The 15,724-nt window shown below is 49.5% G+C and overlaps 1 protein-coding gene across 1 annotated transcript in view; it reads right to left on the reverse strand.

The window, feature by feature from the left end:
• Positions 1 to 15,724, reverse strand: part of LOC140410951 (tRNA (32-2'-O)-methyltransferase regulator THADA) — a 496,539-nt gene that overhangs the window by 453,667 nt on the left and 27,148 nt on the right. Inside the window, exon 8 of the mRNA XM_072499809.1 lies at positions 12,332 to 12,480. Within this exon, the coding sequence (XP_072355910.1) occupies positions 12,332 to 12,480 (149 nt within the window). The remainder of the gene's footprint in view (positions 1 to 12,331; positions 12,481 to 15,724) is intronic.

The following is a 15,724-nucleotide window of genomic DNA, read 5'->3' on the forward strand; positions in this document are numbered from 1 at the left end:
TTGTGGGGGTGAAGCCCACGCAGAGAATGTGCAAACTCCACACAGACAGTGACCCAAGGCCGGGATTCAAACCCGGGTCCTCAGTGCTGTAGGCAGCAATGCTAACCACTGTGCCACCATGCTGCCCTAAAGTCCTCCTTACTAACATCTGGGGGCTTGTGCCAAAGTTGGGAGAGCTGTCTCACAGACTAGTTAAGCAACAGCCTGACCTAGTCATACTCACAGAATCATACCTTACAATGTCCCAGACACCACCATCACCATTCCTGGGTATGTCCTGTCTCATCGGCAGGACAGACCCAGCAGAGGTGGAGCACAGTGGTATACAGTCAGGAGGGAGTTGCCCTGGGAGTCCACAACATTGACTCTGGACCCCATGAAGTCTTATGGTTTCAGGTTAAACATGGTCAAGGAAACCTCCTGCTGATTACCACGTACAGGCCACCATCAGCTGATGATTCAGTGCTCCTCCATGTTGAACACCACTTGGAGGAAGCACGGAGGGTGGCAAGGGTGCAAAATATGCTCTGGGTGGGGGACTTCAATGTCCATCACCAAGAGTGGCTCAGTAGTACCACTACAGACCAAGCTGGCCGGGTCCTAAAGGACGTAGCTACTAGACTGGCACTGCAGAAGGTGGTGAGGGAACCAACAAGAGGGGAAAACCTACTTGACCTCATCCTCACCAATCTGCCTGTTGCAGATGCATCTGTCCATGACAGTATCAGTAGAAGTGACCACCTCAAGTGACCATCAGTCCTTCTGGAGACAAAGTCCTGTCTTCACACTGAAGATATCCTCCATCGTGTTGTGTGGCACTACCACCGTGCTAAATGGGATAGACTTCGAACAGATCTAGAAACTCAAGACTGGGCATCCATGAGGCGTGTGGGCCATCAGCAGCAGCTGATTGTATTCAACCACAATCTGCAACCTCATGGCCCAGCATATCCCCACCCTACTGATTTGTTATGTTCGAGGTGTAACATAAGCGGTTTCCTTGTGGTGCACTTGGCAAAGGAAGGTTCAGGCGTGGAGATAACTTCAACATGTTTATTAAACTATTTACACTTCTTGATCTGGAGAATGGGCATATCAGGTTCGTCGGAGTACAGTGTGCCTGGTCTTCAAGGCTTGGGGTCGTTTGGGCTCCCCAGCCACTGGCCCAATGTTATCCTGTTCTCGATGTGATTTGTTATGTTGTAGGTGTAACATCCCCCCTTTTTTATATGTTACATGTTTCCGGACACTTTAAGAAAATTGAACAAAAAACATGCCAATAAGTTAAGGTATATACAAGTCATGGGAACAGTGATTAAACAATAAGTCCAAATCATTTGTGTGAGTCCAAAAACCAGCAAACATCATGGTCAAATGTCTCTCTTGGTTATGAACGCCATCAACGTCCCTGTGCCACAGGAACCAAGAAGTGGTTAAATCACTTCGCGGTCTGATTTGGAGACCCTTTCTTTTTCAATGTTTGTGATGGTGCTGTCGGATGGCATCTTGTAGCTGATAAGGTGGTGACGTTGAAGAGGTACCATCAACAGCAGGTCATGGATGTGCCATATGTTGAAGTTGGATAAGACTGTACATATGGTTCTGGCCACATGCTGTGCAGGGAGGGTGATCCTGTTGAGAACCGCTGCAGCTTGTCGAATTGGAAACAGAATTGCTGCTCGCATAAATACCTGGTGATGGTGTGAAACTAGAACCTCGCATCTGATAGGAATATGTCGTCTGGCCAGGCTGGGGTGCAGCAAATCCTGGGCAGTAACTAAGGCATCCAGTCTGTAGTGCAGATTGTGCTTGCGGTAGTCCTCCTTCTGTCTTGATTCCATTAGTGGGCAATCCGTAGTGCTGGCCTGTTTGAGAATATGCTGCATAGACTGCTGGCTGCTGCATGCCTGAATACTGGGTTTGTCCAGCATGAGCTGTCATTGGCTGCACTGCTGGTGTGGAAAAAATGTGTGGATATAGCTGTGGTGAATATTGGTATATTCCTCTTGGACTGTAGCCGCTGCTTGTTATTACTGACCCAGTGTAATTGTTAAGTGATCCATCTCCTGTCGTTGTGGCATCTGCTGTCACCCTGAGCGTGCCATCACTGAGGTTGCGGCACTCCCTGTCTGGAGTAAAGTCCAGCTTACGTGAATCAGAGTCGGCGTTTGGTTGCTCCCCATCTGGAGTCCAGTCTGTTTTAACTGAGTCAGTGTTGGTTTGTTGATGCTCCCCGTCCGGAGTCTTAGCAGGTTCACTGGAGTCAGCTGAGATTTCTTGAAGCTGCACGTCTGGAGTCGGAACATGCAGGAATGCATTGACTTGCGGAGAGGTTCGAGCGAATGAGGGGGGAAGTATCGTGGTGTCACCGGAGTCACCAGTGGTCTCACAGTGATCGTTGAGTGCCTCTGTACACACTTGCTGAGTTCTGTCACTCTGCACACCTTGTATGGGAAGTGGGATGCCATCGTCACTCGTCTCACATACCGTGGGAAGAGCCTCAGTAGCTGCTTGTTGTTCTCTTGGGTTGGGTAAATTGTCAGTCTTCATCTGGTGGCGTAAACAATGTGGGTGGACTGTCATTGTCTTGCTGTTGTCCTTCATTTGGGCTTGGACTGTCATTGTCGCTTTGTTCTTCACTGTAGCACGATAGACCATCATGGTCGTCCTGTTGTGCACTGGAGCGTGGTAGACTGTCATAGTCTTCTTGCTGTTTACTTGAGCATGGCAGACTTGCATCGTCTGCCGCTAGTTGGTCAGAGGAAGTTGCTAGACTCTCATGGTCTTGTTCCTGCAAGGACTGCGCGTCGGAGTCTTGCGTTGCTTCTATCGTGGAGGCTGTCCACGAGCTCGCTGCGGAGGCTGGTGACACTGGAGTCACTTTTTGTTCATGCAAGGTCTGCGGTGTGGAGTCTTGCGTGTCTTCTTTTGTAGAGTCAGGAACCCTGAGCGGTGCGTGGACCACCCTCTGTGTGGCAGCAGGCCGCTCTCTGTGGACTTGTACCATTCTCTGTCTCTTGGTTTCAGGCCGCAGCATAATCCTGCACTCACGAGTCGGGATGTCGTAGATGCTGGGCTGAAGATCCTCAAATGCGAAGAATGAATCCACGTCTGCGTCGGATTCAGTACGGGGGTCGCCACTTCTAATGAAAAAACTTTTGTCCGAGTCGTAGTCTTCTATGACCATATCATCACTGTTTGCGTCGGTGCTGGCATTGGGCTCGCGAGGTCCAGAGAAAATGTAAAGGTCGGTTTCGAAGTATTCAAGGTCGGAATCATCGGTTTGGGCGTAGGTAACTGCTTGTTGCAGGGTTCTTCGGAGGTTAGTTTCATTTCCTGGTTCAATTTGAGGCATTGTGCTGGCATTCCAAGTGAAAGAAGGTTGTTTTACGGCTTTAAAAGATTTTTTCTTTGATTTGGGACGTTTCCCCTTTAAATGGGCGTGGTCCAGGGCCTCTGACGTCATGGCGCATGTGACATCATACGTAGGCAGCGATGCGCAATTCGCTGTTCCTGTACCGGGGCCGTTGTAGCGATTGCGCATGCTCGGCGTCTCGCGCATGCGCAAACGGACCTTCCGTTCTGTGCGCATCTCGCGCAACTGCGCATCTCGCGCAACTGCGCATCTCGCGCAACTGCGCATCTCGCGCAACTGCGCATCTCGCGCAACTGCGCATCTCGCGCAACTGCGCATCTCGCGCAACTGCGCATCTCGCGCAACTGCGCATCTCGCGCAACTGCGCATCTCGCGCAACTGCGCATCTCGCGCAACTGCGCATCTCGCGCAACTGCGCATCTCGCGCAACTGCGCATCTCGCGCAACTGCGCATGTGCAGTCCCTTTAGAAAGATGGCCGCCGATCAAAATTGTTCTCTGCTCCGGGATCTCGGCCTTGTGGTGAGTACTGCCGCTTCCTTCACCTTTTCTTGCGAGTTGGAGTGTGTTTTCCTCACAGTATTTGCCAAATTTGTCCAGGGCTGCCTGGAAGTTGCTTTTTGGAGAAGTTGAATTTTTTAAAGATTCCTACTACTCTGGCACCGGCGATGGTGAGCAGAAGCTCTCTTTTCAGCATCGGCCATGTCTTGTAGGTTGGCTGCTACCAGGAAGATTTCAAAGCTTTGCCGGAATGCCCGCCAGTTTTCGCGGAGATCGCCGTGGCACTGGAGCTGCTGCGGTACCGGGATCTCGAACATCTTGCCTGGGTATCGTTGCTGGTTGTCACTGTACGCTGAGGTATGGCGATATGGATTGAAACAGTTCACTGCTGGTACCATGTCTTGTAATGCTCTAGGTGTAGCATAAGCGGCTTCCTTGTGGTGCACTTGACAAAGGAAGGTTCAGACGTGGAGATAACTTCAACACGTTTATTAAACTATTTACACTTCTATTACTCGGGTTCGACACTACTGCTAACCCTACTACGGCTACCCAGACTGACTAACCAGTTGCTGCAATCCACGTGGTGGGAGTGATATTGAATCAACTCTGATTCTGTACTCACTGACTGTCTCCACTGGAAAGAGGCAGATCATGTGTGTGGTGTTCTTTATATATGGGTTGGTGTAATGCCCTCCTGTGGTCGTGTCACCTCCGTGTGTATCGTGAATGTCCATTGGAGGGGGGGGACTGGCACTACCGAGCCTAAGTGAGTACTACTGGGCCGCCAATGTTTCAATGGTGTGTAAGTGGATGGGAGAAGGGGAGGGAGCGGCGTCGAAGAGATTGGAGAGGGCGTCCTGCAGGGGGACTAGCCTACAAGCAATGGTGACGGCGCCATTGCCGTTCTCACCAAAGAAATACACCACAAGCCCGGTGGTGGTGGCTACATTGAGAATTTGGGGGCAGTGGAGATGGCATAGGGGAGGGACAGGAGCTTCGGTGCGGTCCCCGATAAGAAACAATCATAGGTTTGTTCCGGGGAGAATGGATGGGGGATTTGGAGCATGGCAAAGAGCTGGGGTAGTACAACTAAGAGATCTATTTGTAGATGGGACGTTTGCGAGTCTGGGAGCGCTGACGGAGAAATATGGGTTGCCCCAAGGGAATGCATTTCGGTATATGCAAGTGAGGGCTTTTGCGAGGCAACAGGTGAGGGAATTCCCGCAGCTCCCGACGCAGGAAGTGCAGGATAGAGTGATCTCAGAGACATGGGTGGGGGACGGTAAGGTGGCGGACATATACAGGGAGATGAGGGACGAGGGGGAGATCATGGTAGATGAACTGAAAGGGAAATAGGAAGAAGAACTGGGGGAGGAGATTGAGGAGGGGCTGTGGGCTGATGCCCTACGTAGGGTAAACTCATCGTCCTCGTGTGCCAGGCTAAGCCTGATACAATTTAAGGTGCTACACAGGGCGCATATGACTGGAGCACGGTTTAGTAAATTTTTTGGGGTAGAGGATAGGTGTGCGAGATGCTCGAGAGGCCCAGCGAATCACACCCACATGTTCTGGTCATGCCCGGCACTACAGGGGTTCTGGGTGGGGGTGGCAAAGGTGCTTTCGAAGGTGGTGGGGGTCCGGGTCGAACCAAGCTGGGGGTTGGCTATATTTGGGGTTGCAGAAGAGCCGGGAGTGCAGGAGGTGAGAGAGGCCTTTGCGTCCCTTGTAGCCCGGCGCAGGATATTGTTAATGTGGAAGGAAGCCAAACCCCCGGGTGTGGAGACCTGGATAAACGATATGGCAGGGTTTATAAAGTTAGAATGGATTAAGTTCGTGTTAAGGGGTTCGGCTCAGGGGTTCACCAGGCGGTGGCAACCGTTCGTCGACTACCTCACAGAAAGACAGAAGGAATGGAAAAGAAGTAGACAACAGCAGCAACCCGGGGGGGGGGTGGAATCGGACGGACTCTCAGGGATGTTATTGTATATGTATAGGTATTTGGTATATGTAATTGTATATTGGATTGTTGGATTGTATTTTTGGAGAGTATTTATTTTGGACAAGGCAGTTGCCATTTAGTTTTGTTTTTGTTCATATATTACTTATTTATTTGTTTAAAACTGGCCACAGTTATTTATATTGCTTTATTGTTGTGTAAAAGAAACACTACGTATTTTTATGTTTGGCCAAAAAACTTGAATAAAATATATTTTTTTTAAAAATGAATGTCCATTGGTTGTGTCCTATCTAACTGATCTATTGGTTGATTGTGTGTGTGATGTCTCTGGTGCTCCCTCTAGTGTCTAACTAGCCTACATGTATTTACATTAACCCCTTGTGTATTTACAGTGATGCACATCACCACACCTACCATTACCACTAAGTCAGGGGATCAACTCTGGTTCAATGAAGAATGCAAGAGAGCATGCCAGGAGCAACATCAGGCATACTGAAAAATGAGGTGTCGACCTGGTGAAGCTACAACACAGGACTATGTGTGTGCCAAACAGCATAAGCAGCAATTAATAGACAGAGCTAAGCAATTCCACAACAAACGCATCAGATCGAAGCTCTGTAGCCCTGCCACATCCAGCCGTGATTGGTGGTGGACAATTAAACAACTCACTGGAGGAGGAGGCTCCACTAATATCCCCATCGTCAATGATGGAGGAGCCCAGCACATATGTACAAAAGACAAAGCTGAGGCATTCGCAACAACCTTCAGCCAGAAGTGCCGAGTGCATGATCCATCTCAGTCTCCTCTGAAGGTCCCCAGCATCACAGATGCCAGTCTTCAGCCAATACGATTCACTCCACGTGATATCAAGAAACGACTGAAGCCACTGGATACTGCAAAGGCTATTTGGCCCTGACAATATCCCAGCAATAGTACTGAAGATTTGTGCTCCAGAACCGGTTACACCTCTAGCCAAGCTGTTACAGTAGTTATAACATTGGCATCTACCTGGCAATGTGGAACGTTGCCACGGTGTGTTCTGTACACAAGAAACAGGACAAATCCAACCCAGCCAATCACTGTTCTATCAGTCTACTCTCCATCATCAGCAAAGTAATCGAAGGAGTCATCAACAGTGCTATCAAGTGGCACTTACTCAGCAATAACCAGCTCACAATGTTCAGATTGGGTTCCGCAAGCGTCACTCAGTTCCTGACCTCATTACAGCCTTGGTTCAAACATGGACAAAAGAGCTGATTGCCAGAGGCAAGGTGAGAGTGCCTGCCCTTGACATCAAGGCAACATTTGACTGAGTATGGCATCAAGGAGCCCTAGCTAAACAGGAGTCAATGGATGTCAGGGGGAAAACTCTCCGCTGGTTGGAGTCATACCTGGCACAGGGGAAGATGGTTGTGGTGGTTGGTGGTCAATCATCTCAACTCCAGGACATCACTGCAGGAGTTCCTCTGGGTAGTGTCCTCGGCCCAACCATCTTCAGCTGCTTCATCAATGACCTCCCTTCTAAAAGGTCAGAAGTGGGGATGTTTGCGGATGACTGCACAATGTTCAGCACCATTCGTGACTCCTCAGATAATGAAGCAGACCACGTCCAAATGCAGCAAGACCTAGACAATATCCAGGCTTGGGCTGACAAGTTACCTTCGCGCCACACAAGTGTCAGGCAATGACCATCTCCTACAAGGGAGGATCTAACCATCGCCCCTTGACATTCAATGGCATTACCATCGCTGAATCTCCCACAGTCAACATCCTGGGGGGTTACCATTGATCAGAACCTGAACTGGACTAGCCACATTAATACTGTGGCTACCAGGGCAGGTCAAAGAGTAGGAATCCTATGGCGAGTAACTCCCCTCCTGACACCCTCCACAAAGCCTGTCCACCATCTTCAAGGCACAGGTCAGGAGTGTAATGGAATACTCTCCACTTGCCTGGATGAGTGCAGCTCCAACAACACTCAAGAAACTTGTGGCCATCCAGGACAAAGCAGCCCACTTGATTGCTCCCCCTTCCACAAACATTCAAACCCTCCACCACTGACGAACAGTGGCAGCCATGTGTACCATCTCAAAGATGCACCGCAGTAACTCACCAAGGTTCCTTAGGCAGCACTTGCCAAACCCATGACCACTATTATCTAGAAGGACAAGAGCAGCAGTTACCTGGGAACCCCACCACCTGGAGGTTCCCTCCAAGTCACTCACCACCCTGATTTGGAAATATTTTGCCGCTCCTTCACTGTCGCTGGGGCAACTTCCTGGATCTCCCTCCCTAACAGCACAGTGAGTGTACCTACACCTCAAGGACTGCAGCAGTTCAAGAAGGAAACTCACCACCACCTTCTGAAGGCCAAAAGAGTATGGGCAATAAGTGCTGGCCTAACCAGCGACACCCACATCCATAAAAATGAATTTTTTAAAAAACGCACAGGCACACCGAGACAAAACACCGTCACACGGGGAGGCAACTGAATAAGATGAGGAGATATCTGATGGGACAGTGTGAAGAGAGCTTTACTATGGTTTTGATTCTGGATAATCTTTCAGTAAATTAAATTGGAAGAAGCATCACTTCACCTGCCCATGTGCTCACTGGCCTCAGAGTACTGACTGCCTTGTAGCACCTTGAATAAAGTAGGCATTCTTCACATCTTAGCCAAAGGGACTTTTCAACTGTAATAATATCTCAAGCACGCCAACATCCATCAACACACTTTACAATAGGGCTTGCTGAAAAGCTCAGGAACAGGAACTTTTCTGAATTTGTAACCCCAGAATCCTGATGCAGGAAGGCATGTGAGGGTTGCAGCTCAACAGGTTCATCACCAGCCCTGATATCACAGCCAGACTTTCTGGGTCCATTACTACAGTGAGCGTTCCTAATGTGACCTCAGAAAAGGGTTCACCAGACTGTGCGGAGTACATTCTTATTTATTTTGTTTTACATTAGTAACAGTAACCTTCAACTTTTGCCTGCCCAGTCAATTAAGATGCAGTGAGTGGCCAATAAATTGTTTGAGGTAAAACTGACCTTAAAGCAGTAAAATCAACTTTTTCCAACAGCAGCTGGGTATGGGACGTGATGTGTCCTCCAGGTTGCATGGGTGCACATCTGAGCAACAACCCGGCAGATATGGTACAAGGCCCACAAAGTAGACTGAAGGTGAGTGTTGAAACCGAGACCTGGATGGGAAGCACTGCCAAGCATTAAGATGCAAAGCTTTTGACATTCCTGACAAACCTTTGCAACGTTTTATTGTAATTACTGCTGTTTAATTCCTCGATATTTAATAAACGGGTGACTTTTGGCATTCAATGTTGTCAACACTATTGCTTTGACAAGTACATTATTTCTACTCTACATCTGACTTCCGGTGGTGGCGATATGCTTTCCTCTGGAAACTTTAATTTTGGCCTCTTTAATCTAAAAAGCGACCACTAAACCGACAAAAAAAACCATCCCTACCTTCACCCGCAACAAACCGAACGACAACGACCCAAGAAAATGCCCTCAAATCCACCAAGAAACAGAAAAGACAGCAGAAGTAGTAAGAGCCAGGAGAGAAGAGGCAGGAGAGAAGAACACAAACGGCAGACACAAGGAGCCATGGCAGATCAATGCGAACACCGGCATCGATCCAGCCACTGAAGGAGCAATGGATGGAGCTCCTGTCAGAGGAGCAGCTAAAGCTGAGGGGCTCCATCAAGGAATTCCTCATGGAAACTGTGAAGGAGGTTTGACCCCCTTTAAAGAGGACCTGAAGAAGACTGAGTGACAGTAGAAGCCCAGGAAGAGACGGTGCAAGAACTGGAAAAAGCTGCAACCGACCAGAGTTACTGGAGCACCGCACTGGAAATGGAGGTGGCAAGGTTAGTGGCTGTCCAGGGAGCGCTCAAGGAGAAGGTCGAGGACCAGGAGATTGGATCCCACCACCAGAATTTGAGAATCATAGGACAACCCGAAGGTACAGAGGGCAGGAACCCAACAGATATAGGTGGCAAGAATGTTGGGGAAATTAGTCGGGGGAGAAAGCTTCCCCAACCCCCCAGAAGTGGACCGAGCCTACAGATCACGCAAAGGCCCAAATCAGCGGATCATCATAAAGCTTCACAGATAGCAGGACAAGGAACGGATCGTAAACTGGGCAAGGAGCACGAGGTCCTGTAAATGGGAGGGTCACGCGATCCGTATATACCAGGACATTGGGGCCGACTTGGCCAAGCACCGGGCCGAGTTCAATGGAGCCACATCAGCCCTGTTCAAAAACAAAATACGTTTTGGGATGCTTTACCCAGCAAAACCCTGGTAACCATCTGGAAGAACCATAAATTCACCTCAGCGACACTAGACGCCTCGTTCAAAAACTGGAGACAGGACAAGGGGACACTGATAATAGGGGACCTGTACATAGATGGCAGGATAGCAACCCTGGGGGAACTGACAAACAAGCGACAGCTCCCAAAAGATAATGAGTTGCGATACATGCAACTGAGGAACTTCCTCTGCAAGGAGACAACAATGGTCCCCCAACGACCAGGGCACTCCCCACTGGACAGACTCCGAACCACAGGCGAACTGAAATGAAATGAAAATCGCTTATTGTCACAAGTAGGCTTCAAATGAAGTTACTGTGAAAAGCCCCTAGTCACCACATTCCGGCGCCTGTTCGGGGAGGCTGGTACGGGAATTGAACCCACGCTGCTGGCGTTGGTCTGCTTTACAAGCCGGGGGACGGTAACTGAGCTGACATGTATGGATGACCACTGGAAGAAATAAGATCACCACTGGACAAGGCATGGGCAAAATGGGAGGAAAAACTAGGCACAGAAATAGGGGTAGGGCTCTGGATCAAGGCACTGCACAGGGCAAACTTCATCGCTTCATGCACAGGGCACTTGACAAGAACACACATGAGCGGGTTCTTCCCGGAGGTAGAGGACACATGCGAACGGTGCCAGGGATACTGGGCGGACCATGCCCACATGTTCTGGTCATGTCCCAGACCCGTTGGGTCTGATCTTTCAGGAAAATTATCTTTCAGGAAAATGGGACCAGGAATACTCACTAATGTTCCCTCATAGTCTTTGATACTCCTGTGTCGTCCCCTTCAGCCACATTTGGGTGTACACTCGACTGGACCACCTTCTTTGAGGCCATGTCCAGGGTTGTGGGGTGAGGGTAGAGCAGTGCCCAAAGGTGGTGGTCTTTGGGGTATCAGAACAATCAGAACTCTTCACAAGGAGCAGGACAGATGCCCTAACCTTTGTCTCCCTAGTCGCCCGCCAGAGAATCCTGCTAGGCTAGAGATCATCAGCACCACCTAACGTCAACTGTCCAACCGAGCCAAATTCCTCACATTGGAAAAAATATAATTGGCCATCAGTGGATCCGAAGAGGGTTTCCACAAAACATGGAAACAATTTACCAACTTGTTTGAGGACCTGTTCGTAACCAGTTGAGGGTGAAATAGACAAAGCAGGAGTTGGGGGGGGGGGGGGGGGGGGACCAAAATAGACAAAGCAGAAGTGGGGGAGAACTGAAATAGACAAAGCAGCGATGGGGGGGTGGTTAGGGCAGAGGGGCCAAAAGGTCGCAGGTGAAGGACAGCCTGAAATGGCCAGAACAGCAACAGGAAGGGCACATCTAGGGGAACGGCAAGCATGCCCATGGTACGTTTCAATAGCAGGGAACCACACATAAATAACAGAACAGGGCGGTCAGGTACCCAGCCATCGGGGGCCGAAAGCAGACAGGCTCGACCCCCCCCCCCCCCACCCACCGCCCCCCCCACCCCCAACCTCCCCAAAACCTGCACACATGTTCTCCGGGTATTGGCAACAAACCACGTTAACTCCCAGCTTGCATTATAGTTTGTACTAAACACTGTCAATAGATCCCTTGTTATTTATACTTGCTTCTTGTAGATTTAAACATTAATGTAACAAAGCTACTACCAGCCAAATGTACATAGCCAAAAGAAAACAATATGTAAAAAAGGGGAGAGGGGGAGAGGTAAGAGGGAGAGCTTAGGCTGTGGGAAGGGGTAGGCTATGTTTCGGGGTTTTACATTTATACAGGGATTTTACTCTATCTTGTTTTGCACTATTGTGTATTATATAAAATGAAAATCCGAATAAAAATATTTATTGAAAAACTGTACATCCTCAAAAAAACTGTACATATTTATTGACTACTGTACATCCTCAAAGGTGGCACAGCTGCCTCACGGCACCGAGGCCCCAGGTTCCATCCCAGCCCCGGGTCACTGTCCATGTGGAGTTTGCACATTCTCCCCGTGTTTGCGAGGGTCTCACCCCCACAACCCTAAACGATGTGCAGGGTAGGTGGATTGGCCATGCTAAATTGTCCCTGAATTGGGAAAAAATGAATTGGGTACTCTAAATATTAAAAAAACTCTACATCCTCATGGCTAAAATTAGTTAATGCGAAACGATAGATGTCTGTCTATTGTACCCCATTCTGGAAGCCTGGAAGCTCACACACCAGCATCTTGTTCTTACTGCAGCTCACCAGGCCCCGACACATCAACAAGCTCCCCAAGCCATCGGTCCGCATCACTGGCAGTCTGACCTCCAACACTCCGATGTTCAAGTCTCGAACCTCTGGAACAGTATACAAAGATACCAGGTTACATCCAAGAGTGGTGAGTTACCACGACCAAATCGGTGACTACAACCACAACATCACCACTCCCAGCACCCCGTCCACCCCATGGATAATACACCAAGATAAGTCCCACTCACTGGGACAGTGGATCGCACGCTGTCCTTTCACACTCTGGGACCGTGAATTACACACTGTCCTTTCACGTTCTGGGAAGTGAGTCACACACTGTCCTTTCACACGCTGGGACAGTGGGTCGCACAGTGTCCTTTCACACTCTGGGACAGTGAATCACACACTGTCCTTTCACACTCTGTGACAGTGAGTCACACACTGTCCTTTCACACGCTGGGACAGTGGGTCGCACAGTGTCCTTTCACACTCTGGGACAGTGAGTCACACACTGTCCTTTCACACTCTGTGACAGTGAGTCACACACTGTCCTTTCACACCCTGGGACAGTGAGTCACACACTGTCCTTTCACACTCTGGGACAGTGGAACACACACTGTCCTTTCACACTCTGGGACAGTGGGTCACACACTGTCCTTTCACACTCTGGTACAGTGGATCACACACTGTCCTTTCACACTCGGGGACAGTGAGTCACACTCTGTCCTTTTACACTCTGGGACAGTGAAACACACACTGTCCTTTCACACTCGGGGACAGTGAGTCACACTCTGTCCTTTCACACTCTGGGACCATGAAACACACACTGTCCTTTCACACTCGAGGACAATCAGTCACACACTGTCCTTTCACACTCTGGGACAGTGAGTCACACACTGTCCTTTCATACTCTGGGGCAGTGGGTCACACACTGTCCTTTCACTCTCTGGGACAGTGGGTCACACACTGTCCTTTCACACTCGGGGACAATGGGTCACACACTGTCCTTTCACTCTCTGGGACAGTGGGTCACACACTGTCCTTTCACACTCTGTGACAGTGGGTCACACACTGTCCTTTCACACTCTGTGACAGTGAGTCACACACTGTCCTTTCATACTCTGGGACAGTAGGTCGCACGCTGTCCTTTCACACTCTGGGACAATGAGTTACACACTGTCCTTTCACACTCTGGGACAGTGATTCACACACTGTCCTTTGACACTCTGGGACAGTGCGGCAGACACTGTCCTATCACACTCTGGGACAGTGGGTCACACGCTGTCCTTTTACACTCTGGGACAGTGAAACACACTCTGTCCTTTCACACTCGGGGACAGTGAGTCACACTCTGTCCTTTCACACTCTGGGACCATGAAACACACACTGTCCTTTCACACTCGAGGACAATCAGTCACACACTGTCCTTTCACACTCTGGGTCCATGAAACACACACTGTCCTTTCACACTCGAGGACAATCAGTCACACACTGTCCTTTCACACTCGGGGACAGTGAGTCGCACTCTGTCCTTTCACTCTCTGGGACAGTGAGTCACACACTGTCCTTTGACACTCTGGGACAGTGGGTCACACACTGTCCTTTCACACTCTGGGACAGTAGGTCGCACGCTGTCCTTTCACACTCGGGGACAGTGAGTCACACACTGTCCTTTCACACTCTGTGACAGTGAGTCACACACTGTCCTTTCACACTCTGGGACAGTGGGTCACACACTGTCCTTTCACACTCTGTGACAGTGAGTCACACACTGTCCTTTTACACTCTGACAGTGGGTCACACACTGTCCTTTTACTTTCTGACAGTGAGTCACACACTGTCCTTTTACACTCTGGGACAATGGGTCACACACTGTCCTTTCACAGTCTGGGACAGTGAGTCACACACTGTCATTTCGCACTCTGGGACAGTGAGTCACACACTGTCCTTTGACACTCTGGGACAGTGGGTCACACACTGTCCTTTCACACTCTGGGACAGTAGGTCGCACGCTGTCCTTTCACACTCGGGGACAGTGAGTCACACACTGTCCTTTCACATTCTGGGACAGTGAGTCACACACTGTCCTTTCACACTCTGGGACAGTGACTCACACACTGTCCTTTCACACTCGGGGACAGTGGGTCACACACTGTCCTTTCAATCTCTGGGACAGTGAGTCACACTCTGTCCTTTCACTCTCTGGGGCAGTGGGTCACACACTGTCCTTTCACACTCTGGGACTGTGAGTCACACACTGTCCTTTCACACTCGGGGACAGTGGGTCACACACTGTCCTTTCACACTCTGGGACAGTAGGCCGCACGCTGTTCTTTCACACTCGGGGACAGTGAGTCACACACTGTCCTTTTAATCTCTGGGACAGTGAGTCACACGCTGTCCTTTCACACTCTGGGACAGTGAGTCACACATTGTCCTTTCACACTCTGGGACAGTGTGTTACACACGGTACTTTCTCACTCTTGATCAGTGGGCCACGCACTGTCCTTTCACACTCTGGAACAGTGGATGCACGCTGTACTTTGACACTCTAGGAAAATAAGTCGCATGCTGTCCTTTTACACTCTGGGACATGGGCCACACACTGTCCTTTCACACTTCCCTTGTGAAAGAGAATTATTGTTTAACCAACTTACTGGAGCCTTTCAGCCCTGTTTAGCACACGGCTAAATCGCTGGCTTTGCCAAGGCAGGCCAGCAGCATGGTTCAATTCCCTTACCAGCCGTCCTGAACAGGCACCGGAATGTGGTGAACATAGAACATAGAACATAGAACATTACAGCACAGTACAGGCCCTTCGGTCCTCGATGTTGCGTCGACCTGGGAAACCATTCTAAAGCCCATCTACAATATTCCCTTATCGTCCATATGTCTATCCAATGACCATTTGAATACCCTTAGTGTTGGCGAGTCCACTACTGTTGCAGGCAGGGCATTCCACGCCCTTACTACTCTCTGAGTAAAGAACCTACCTCTGACACCTGTCCTATATCTATCTCCCCTCAATTTAAAGCTATGTCCCCTCGTGCTAGACATCACCAGCAGAGGAAGAAGGCTTTCGCTGTCCACCCTATCCAACCCTCTGATCATCTTGTATGCCTCAATTAAGTCACCTCTTAACCTTCTTCTCTCTAACGAAAACAGCCTCAAGTCCCTCAGCCTTTCTTCATAAGATCTTCCCTCCATACCAGGCAACATTCTGGTAAATTTCCTCTGCACCCTTTCCAATGCTTCCACCTAGGGGCTTTTCACAGTAACTTCATTGAAGCCTACTTGTGACAATAAGCAATTTTCATTTCATTTTCATTTTTCAGGCAGTGTCATGTATTG

Source organism: Scyliorhinus torazame, chromosome 1 (genome assembly GCF_047496885.1).
Source record: "Scyliorhinus torazame isolate Kashiwa2021f chromosome 1, sScyTor2.1, whole genome shotgun sequence".
NCBI classification, from domain to species: Eukaryota; Metazoa; Chordata; class Chondrichthyes; order Carcharhiniformes; family Scyliorhinidae; genus Scyliorhinus; species Scyliorhinus torazame.